Source organism: Pollicipes pollicipes, unplaced genomic scaffold, assembly GCF_011947565.3.
Source record: "Pollicipes pollicipes isolate AB1234 unplaced genomic scaffold, Ppol_2.1 Scaffold_3767;HRSCAF=4417_pilon_pilon_pilon, whole genome shotgun sequence".
NCBI classification, from domain to species: Eukaryota; Metazoa; Arthropoda; class Thecostraca; order Pollicipedomorpha; family Pollicipedidae; genus Pollicipes; species Pollicipes pollicipes.
In genome coordinates, this window is record NW_023596369.1 from 1 (window position 1) to 10,235 (window position 10,235).

The 10,235-nt window shown below is 48.4% G+C and overlaps 1 protein-coding gene across 1 annotated transcript; it reads right to left on the reverse strand.

Annotated features, from left to right (window-relative positions):
- Positions 1–1,841: 1,841 nt before the first annotated feature.
- Positions 1,842–9,683, reverse strand: LOC119092980 (endochitinase; the record flags this gene model as incomplete). The annotated part of the gene is made up of 4 exons (XM_037215873.1): positions 9,645–9,683; positions 3,077–3,656; positions 2,445–2,683; positions 1,842–2,045 (listed from the first exon to the last, which is right to left on the reverse strand). Coding segments are annotated over exons 1-4 (1,029 nt in total), but the record flags the coding sequence as incomplete, so codon positions are not given.
- Positions 9,684–10,235: the final 552 nt, after the last annotated feature.

Genomic DNA, 10,235 nt, shown 5'->3' on the forward strand with positions numbered 1-10,235 from the left:
TGCACGTCTTGCACGTTCTCGCCTGACTCGCGTACTATGCCGTTCGAGTTACTTATCATTTGAAGGTGAACATAGTGCATTCGCATCTGACCTACGCCCGCGAACCGTGTCCATCGGATGAAATTAAGAATGTCCAAAATCACACCTCCTCAACTTTCCCGAAATCGCATCTTCTCAAATTTCTCGGCTTACTTATTACCATCGGCATACTATCAAGTGAAAAACCTGCCATGTACAATACAATTTCTCTGTTTCGCAAATATCTTCCTCAACATGTATTTGCTTGATAACGTCATCATATCTCACGCAGCGATGATTGACAGCCAGTTGATGGCCGTTGCATTTGGAATCATATTCAAGAATGCCGGATATAAGCCAGTCGACAATTACATTTTCCTAGGCTTTGATCTCCCGCATAGCCAAAGGTATGTCAACATTTAAATTACATAATCATGGCGTCATGGATGCTTGAGTGACATGGAAATTGTTTCCCCGAAAGTCTGCACTTCTTGGCCGTCATGTAGCTCAGAAACTTGAAGGACTTACGTTTGAAGAAGGTCAGGGCTGTGACCTGCACCAAATGACATTCCGAAGGCTATTTTAATTTAAAATCCTTATGATTCGTGTACGTCCTGTAACTGAAACAAAAGCCAGGAGTCCACGAACGGTGCAATTTTTTGGTGTTTCAAAGTTATCAACTGACGAAATTAAGGTATTCAAGAACTGCATCGGAGTAACCGTCGGCGCCATTTGGTTTCTTAATGATTCAGTGGACCCGGTTTTGACCGATGGCAATACGGGCTTTGTTGTAGTTGTTCAGGGTTATACAGAGATATTGGGAACCCCGCGTAATCAAGGTTAAGTGTAGATCAAAATCGCGTGGAGCATTTACACTGACCTGGCAAATCGATATTCGTCTGGGCGCGTTCATCTTTCATCAAGAATGAACAAGTTATGAAGTTGCATACTAGGTTTGACCATGTGCCCAATGATTTTAAGCCATTCGTAGACGCTGCGCAGGTGACGATGCCGAGAATGGCGGCGACTGTCGAGGCCATGACAGCCGTCATCTGCTGCCTGCAGAACAGCATGACGCCTCCTTTTGGGCAGGCCGGTCATGAGCGTAAATATGACATATGACATACGACGTAGACTAGGACATACCGTATCCCAACACGACGAGCTGACCTGTGGCGTACCGGACTACGACACGACGACCCGATTTGACACGGACAGGCCCGCTGTTGCTGTCTTTTGTCTACTGGCTAACCGTCTTAAGCGCAGGTCATAATGCGTGTAACTTGCCTTGTATTTAGAAGCATGACTTTGCGTAGCACAGCGAGTGACTGCCAAAGTGGCCAGGGCGTTCTCGACAGCAGTGAACTCAGCGTCAGCGTGACACTGTGACACGTGACTGCCACCACTCCGCAGATAACCTGACCCTTGCGAGCAGGAGCTAGTATCCTTGGCGTCAGGACAAATAGCTGAATTTCAGCATTTTCCCAGCTATTCTGAAGATACCATGCGAATTACGAAACCTTTCAAAAAGTACACATTCGGCACTAACCTTTTCAAATCCACAAAATCAGCATGAAAGTGAAACCATTTCCTGGGAAACTCGGCATCTAAGGCCAACACGCCATCAGTACATTATCCTTAAAGCAGTGTCCGAGTTATATCAGTTGTCATCTTCGGCGTCAGTTTAATTCATGACAACAGTTCAGAGACAGCTGTCACTCGCAGGTACACATTTTCCAACTGCGAACAGCAAACCATCCCTGATCAGGGTCCAGTGGCGTCCACATGCTGGCACGCGCGCCACAAATTCAGAATGGCCTCACTTCTACGATCACGTGCACCTTGACGCGCAGGTCACCGCCGACCTCCGTGACAGTTGTCTGAGCGGCAGGCTGCACAGCACCGCGCTTCGGACCGTCCATCGCTGCCAGAAGCCTCTGCACGCTTCTTACGCCGCCCAGCTTCTGGACCAGCGCCAGCAGCTGCCGCAGCTCTTCCGCGTCAGTGACTTCCTTGTCGAACATCATCTCGGTCACGGGCGTTGCAGTTGTTGCGGAAGGCACCATGACCGAGCTCAATGAGGTTGCCGGAGCCGAGGGTGAATGCATGGTCGTGGTCCCGCAAACGGTGCGGGAAATGTCGCTACTTTGAGGTTTGGTCGTCGGTGGCATCTGTGCACCAGGTGTCGTTTGCCCCATTGGTCTTAAAGGACCAGATGTGGACGGAGATGGTGTTGGAGCGAAGGCGGTGACGCCAACGAGAGGTTGTTGGACACACGGAGCATCCTCGTCGCAAACATCTCGCTGAGGATCGTACCTCTGACCGTCTTCGCAGGGGAGCACTTCGAACAAGCCTTTGCGGCAGACATAAAACTCTGCGCAGTTGTCCATCTTTGCGAATCTGCCGTCCGCTGGGCACGTGAACACCGAGGTGTTGTCGTAAACGGGCGTTGGGGGCGGGCTGGGCGTGGTAGGCGGCGCCATATCATTGGCAAACAGACCCTCTTTCAAGGCTTCAATCAGAGGATAGGGCCGACCGGTGCACACTCCACGGAAGTCATCCTGGGCGAGTGCCCACACTGCCGCTCCGCCCAAGCCCTGCTCACGTATGTAGACGCCCTTTCTTCGCATCATGACTTCGTCGTCGTAGGCCACCCACTGATCACCTTCGACGGCGTAAGGGCCGACTGCGTCCGGTCGCGGGCGAACGCCCGCCAGCCGTCCATGCTGATGTGCTCGCAAATCTCAGTAAAGGATAGAGTACCCGCCAGCCTGGTGTACTTGCCGGCGTAGCCTACATCCTTCGTTGGAGCTCCGAAGCCTCGACGTTCGGCATCTGCGAGAGTGAATGTGATTCCAAAAGTAGGAACGCCCATTACTAACCGAGCTGGGTCTGCGCCGGTCTCCTTCAACATCTGAATGACAAAGTCCGCATAGTTTGTGTCGTCGAGATCGGTAGCGTGCAATGCAGCGTGGTGCGCCGTTTGATTCTCGGAACCCGTATGAAAGGTGTACAGCATAGCGGTCATGTAGTCGACAGCTTTAGAAACTCGACCGACGGTCAAACCCATTTCGTATTTTGGTAATGTTGGCCGGAATTGTGGTGGTCAGAAGTAACCTGTTCATGCGTGATTCTTCGGCTTCCTCCATGAAACCAGCAGCTAGAGCTTCCATGAGCCTAGCGTGTTCTTCCTTTTTCCCTTCCACCTTCCAGTCAATGTCAATGCCGTCAAATCTATGCCTTCTGATGTATTTTATAGTTTCCCTTACAAAGCGCTCGATCTTGGCTTCATCGCTAGCCAGCTCCAAAAAGACTTCTTGCTTTACCTGTCCAGATCCTCCTAGCATCATCAGTACCTTCAGAGCCGGATTAGCTGCCTTGAGGGCCACCATGTGCTCATATCCCTGCTGATCAATATCGGAGAACTTATCGGCCGGGCCCAACTCCTGTTTATCATTGGCGTTGACGACTGCGTAGTGCAGATGGGTGCAGAGGTGCGGGTTGATGTTTTCTGGTGTGAACTTGGCGATGGAACTTCGATACCGCGCCCAGCTGGTGTAGTAACAGACCAGCCGGCTCGGGATGTCCTGAGCTACGCATACTGCTGCGCACCAGCACAAAAGCACCGGTGTTAACGCCTGAAACATGAGCCAGTCGAGGATCAGCGTGCCGGGCCGCTTTAGGCTGGGCTCACCACCCAAGGTCACGTGGTAGATGATCGCTGTGCGTTGTGAGCATTCTCCTTGTCTTCGTACTAACCCCGATTTACGAGCATTTTTCACCCTGAGACAGGTTCAGAGCTCCTGTTTCTCATCCTGAGATGGGGGTCGGCTCTCAAAGGCCGCTCTCTCACTAGAGTCTGGAAAATTGAGAATGCTGGAGTCACGGAAAACATTTGGAGGCTGTCGTCAAAATCTGCGCGAAAAGTGTGATGAACGATGGTAAATGTGACCCCTGATAAGTCAAATTAGGTCATGGTAGCAAAATTTCGCAGACCCCTCCTGTTATCAAAATAACTATACAAGCTACGGCAAAGCGGAAGACGGCGTTGAATAGTCCCTGCAACATCCCAATCAGCTGATGATAAGTGGACGTCGACAAGTGTAACGTGCGATATGCCAGGTCAGGTCAAGGGAGTGACGTCATATAGCCTCAGCAGCCGAGCATATCGTACAGCCCAATGCTTCCCTCGAGGCGAAGGCTTTTGTTCAATTGGCCTTGTCGTCTACATCAAGAGCTTAACAAGCCACGCTACAGAAGGAAGTGTTGTCAAAAAGCGCTTACGGCGAAGGTTAAAAAATCGTATGACCGTACGCCGTATGATGTAATCGTGTGACGTACGACGTAATCGTATGAAGTTGGGCGTAATCGTAAGACGTACGGCGTAATTGTATGACGTATTGCGTAATCGTATGATGTATGACGTAATCGCATGACATGATCGTACGACTTATGTCGTAATCGTATGCCGCATGACGTAATCGCATGACGCATGAGGTGATCGTATGACGTGTAACGTATAAAATCGCATGACCTTGCAATGGCTAAATCTGGTCATAAATGCTACAGTTTGATCTGGCGACTTCCGATATTCTGACCTAGCGACAGGTACGAGGATAGTTTTGTTCAGTTAAGTTATATTATGCCCAGCAACACTTATCCATTTGATAATGAGCAAGAGATGGACAGTCTAAAACACCTCCTTGGCATTTCCAAGAACAAAAGCAAGCCACAGGTCAAGATCACAGATCTGTCAAGCCCAGGCAGGTCAATTTCATAAGCAGGTTTAGAAATGACTCAAACTCAGCTCTTCAAAATTACAGCCCCGAGCTGAAGTGAATGTTCTTAAACATGCAGGTAAGAGTTTGTACCTTTTGGATGGGTCTAGCTTTTGTGATATGTGTGGTTAATATTAAGAGACTCGTTACTCGCTGGAAGACAAGATCTCTCAAATTTATTCGATGTGTAACGCGTTGTTCTCTGTCGGCTTCAGATGTTTCATAAGAGATGAATTGGTGATCAACGTTCATATCTGCGTGTTTGCTGAAAACTTGCCTTTTGTCACGTGATCCGCTAAATCAAGCCGTGTAGTCTTCAGCTCGACCAGAGCGGCAGCGAGCAGGTTTTGGCATTTGACACGTAAGCCTGTCACCCAGTCAGCGGTAGTCTCCATGTCGTGAAAAAAGTAGAATAACGATATAATGCATCGGTTAAGTTGTCTTACATAGATCCATGTTTTCTTTGCCGCTTTTGCCCCGTGACTGGGCAGCCTGGCATGAGATGGGCAGCCCACAGATATCTGACCCGAAACAGAATGTTAGGAGTTGGTGAATAGGCGCAGATTTATTTCATTGCATCATGATGATCTCAGGCGCAACATGATTGGACACGTCGTTGAAACATGCTGAATTCCAAACTGAAAAACAACGGCTCAGTTCTTATGACGTGCAATGCAAAAGTCAGTTCTTAATAATGAGCCGCAAAGCTGATCCTGGGTGGGCAAGACGTGGAAATTTCGATTACAGTAAACTCCTGATCTTGCTCTCCTAATGGCTTCTCGAGGGAAAACGGTTAGGGGGTACGCAATACAGCGGAAACCTGCAAAACGGCCAGTAATTCAGACTGATCCAACGCTTTACAGCGGTAAGTTGGAGATCTTGCTTCAGCTATTCTCGGTCTGACCCGCAGGGCCACGCAACGAAGCGCGTTTGACAACTTTGTTGCAAGGCATCTAGTCTGGGCAAATTCGAGCGCAAGAAATACCGTGCGGCACTGTGATGTGAGATGCCCTGCGCGTGCAGGCGGCGCTGTGCAACTTTCATCGCAACCTCTGCCTGATGTGGGGCACACAGTGTTCCCCGCATGCCAATATTATTCATCTAAGCGGGAGCGGAAAAGGGTCTGCCAGCGCTTGTATCCGCCGCTCTATATGACGCGAGTCCGGACCGAGTGGCGGCTTGTGCTGTTCCGACCGCAAATGGAACGTAAGCACATGGCTCCACATTCAGACCGCAAGGTGGCTGTTGTGGTGCACAGTGGACTGCCTGGGTAAAAATGAACGAAGACCATGACTTTAATCCGGGCGTCGCTGGTCTTCAGATGCTTGCAGTACATGCGGGGCTGGTACGCAGTGTTATTACAAAAGTTTCACTGACAGCAGACTACGAATGAAGGGCTGTAGAGCCGTAGTGGTAAACTTGCGGTCTTGGTTGATAAGGTCGGCGACAAATATGCATGGATTTACCCAAAGCTTGGTGTCAAAAATATATTGGCAGAAAATTTTGGTGATGGCCACGACGAAGTAATGGAACTCTGCAAAACCCGGCATGAGGTTTCCATGCACAGATATCATGTTACCATGACAACATATTTCGTCACACAACACAAGCAAGCCTGTCTGTGAAGACCTTTACCGTACTCTACCGCAACATGGCATCTGTTTTAGGTTTCATCCTCACCCGGCAACAAAAAAAGAAAATAGCAAATCAGTGAATTTCCTATGGTCCGGCCGGTCGGCCGATTCTCTTTTTTTACCAGCCGGCTCTCAGTGTCTCGAACAATACAGCGTAATGTAGTGAAGAAGATCAAGGTATAAGGAAACGGCTGCTGCAAGCACATGTTTCAGTCGTTGCTATGCGACTGATATGAGGGGGGGGGGGGGGTGATGTCTTCCAATGCACTGCGTTTTTTGCAAACGGCATTCGCATTGCTGGGCCATGAATAACATATTATGAGATGATATCACAACATAAGAAGATAAATTTCTGTTATATTTAAATTGTTCTCAGATTTTTTGCTCTCTTCCACCTAGAAATGCTGAGGGTGGGGGGAGAGAGCAATAGGCATTGAAGAGCCAACCCAACAGGAAGTTGGGTAGGGCCCCAGAAATTAATTTGAATCGACACTCCCACATTATACATGGCAACTATAACAGGTAAGCTCAGATTTGCTGGATACTTAGTATGCAAAGGGCAATTTTGACTTTCTGATTGAATTTCTGCCCATGTTTCTATATTGGTAACGAAATGAGTCATTTGCTGAGGAAGTTGGTGTTTTCATTATGTGAAATGTAGTTTTCCACACCAGCATGTTTAAAACAACAAGAGAAGGCAGACAACAATCTTATCCCTTAACCTGATTCGCAGGATTTTATGATGCGTACTGATGGAGCGGAGGGGGGGATTCCCTGACGTTTGTAAACTAACAAAGCTTAAGCCTCGCAGAAAAAGCAATAGGGACGAATCAAATCAAACTTTAACGAGATCTCGCTATTGGTAAAAGTCTCCCTCTGTTAACTGACACCCACTAGCACAAATCTAAGGGCATATTTCCCCGAGAACTAAACATTTCAGCTTTGCATGAACACGGCTGCATGTAGTTTTATCTATTGCGAGCCTGTATTCATAACGTAGGGCTTCGTTGTTCACGTAACAGTGCCAGCCCTCCGCTCGCTGTCCGTATAAGGGACCCGCCGGCATAGGATCGTCTTGTAGTGCTGTTAAAAAAAACATTGCCACACCGAAACCAGAATTGCTAGAGATACGTTTTGGTGGCAACGCACACGCTATGAATGGCCAAGAGGCCACCAAAGGTTTTTGAGGAAACTGCACGATATGCCGGATTGGTATCATCAGAACACCGTAGAAAGGGGAGGGTCGCATGCCCCCCCCCCCCCCGCTCTCTTCTCCCTCCTATTAGTGCAATTACGTTGTTCAGAAAGAACCAGCTGCCTGATGTGAGGTTGTTAACAAATTCCAATGCAATGTTATTGCTGGGGCACGTCGAAAGGCACCTACCAGGCAACAAATATAGCACCAAGCTTGGAGCACACCTGAGGTATGATGGATAGTTTGCTGACGGTTGAGGTGGGGCTCGTAGCACACACGTTATTTTCAAAAGGGGCATGGACTCGAGGAGGCCCGTATATTGGATGTCATCCCGAGTGCTGCCTGCCATTGGCTCAAATCATGCCGTGTATTCTGCTTCCCTGGCTATCCAAGCCATTTGTTCTTTTTCTGCGCGCGAGGAAAATCAAATCCAGCCGTAGATCGAGTTTAAACATTAGGCTTAAGTATGTCAGGGGGGTGAAAGAATAATGCTATTCTGATTGAGATATCCCATAGCCTATTGTAAGTGCGCCTGTTTCCTATCAGCAGCACTTAACCTGACATAAGCTAACATTATTCAATGGAGCGGTTTGGTTGTGCGAATGATCTTGAAGATTGCGGTGACGAAAGAGGCTTTCAGTGATGCAGCGATTCCTTTTCACGTTACTGGGCATGGACTACATTACTATTTTATGTCATGTGGTGTCGCGTTACACCGCTTGCGACAATTTTGCCTCCAGAAATTCGGTCGATGATCAAAAGTACACTTAAACCACCTTCGCTTTGACGTTTCACGTAAGAGAACTTTTACCAATAAACGAATATCGTAGTGAGTTAAATACGATGGAAGGTTATTGAACTGATGATAGTCGTGGAGTCCTTGGAATTGGTTTGAACAGTCCGAATACTTAAGTTGTCAGGGACGCGGCCAAAGGATGTCCTCTGCTCATAGGTATCCTGCTCAGGCTTTTTTGAGGTACCGGTCTACATATCTCCTTGAAAAAGTAGAAATCGTCTACGTCCAGAAGACTAGACCAACTTTGCCAAAATAACTAAACTGCTGATAGCCGTGCAACGTAGTTACGTCAAATTAACCCTAAAAGTATCTATGTTACGCCCGTGTGTGGTTGGACCCAAGTGAGCACAAGCTGCGTGTGTAATTGCGACGCTGATTTTGGTACTAGAAACAAAAACGCCTTTTTCGAAATATTTTAGACATTTAGGATTTAACAAGTTCTTGCTGTTTCTTCGCCTTGCGTTTGTCGTGGTGGAAACTGTTTGATTACACTTATGAAGACATTCTCGACCACCACGGGGTGTGGGAGAAAATCGCAGCACATGCTCGCATCCCGACCCACCCCCCCCCCTCCCCCTCTTACACACACACACGCACGTACACGCTGCAACGGAGCCCTGGCTGCGCACCGAAAAGTAGGAAGGCGGGCTTTTGTTCATAGTGATCATGTCTTAAAATCTTTCGGCGCCATCAAACTTTCCTGATCTATGTCACATACTTTTAGTTATTAAGGTGATATGGCTGATCATGTCGTTCAATAACACCCCACGCATATTGCCGTCCAAAGGCAAAACCCCATATGCTCATTTTTGGCCATTTTGAGTGCTTGAAGTCACTTGGTTTGTCTTCTCGAGCCGAATTCAGCTATTTCAAACAATGGTTGAAAAAAATGAATTCAGTTTGAGAAGATCAATGAAATGCCATAAAAACGCAAAATAGTCCAGCATAAACATATGGGGTTTGCCTTCGGACCGCAGCGTGTTCTGCGTTTGGTTCAGAAGACCACGCGTTAAGGGGAGGCACGCTGCTATCTGTCAGCCTCCAGTCCGCAGATATTGAAATCTGATAGCATTCTGTTAATTTACAGAGCGCGATGGGGCTGTTCAAAATGGAACCAAGCTGAAACGTGACGTCATCTCGGGGTTTGGCAGTCAGGGGCTCTCCCGATCGCGACATGACCGTTTCCGATATTTGAGTGCATCATGCCCCGAGCAGGCACTCACCTTCATGGTGGACCGAGCGAGGACGACGTCGGAGGGGAGAGCACCCCGAGCTCCGGCTGAGCACGAATGGTATGTCTGCGGCTCGTGAAGACAGGTTTTAAAGCCAGATTAACTGGCGGGCCGTTCGCGGCCGGGGCTCGGGCGGGTAGCTCGGCGAAATGCGGCGACTTCTCCGGCTGGACTGGTCTGGTGGCGCGGTGCGGTCGGCCGTGGCAGGGCTCGCACGGGGCAGATCGGGGAGATGCGCCGACTTCTAGCTGACAGACAGACTGACAAACAGACGGACGAACGGACTGGTTGGCAGGTGTCCATCAAGGCTTATTTAATATGATTGTTGTTCTGCAACAGACGCATATTCGTTGAGAGACAAATGTCTTTTCAGTCACACTGCATGACATGACTTGCACTACAGTCACATTCAGTCACGCTGAATTTCTCGCGTCCTTTAACGGAGCAGATCAAAATTCATACCCATCAATGCTTCCAATTACCTGGAAAATTGTTTGAAGGAAAATTGCACGAATTCTCATTCATCCTGACATATCAATGAACCTTATTTTGACCCAAGAGCGTGTCACTTTTCATATTGCA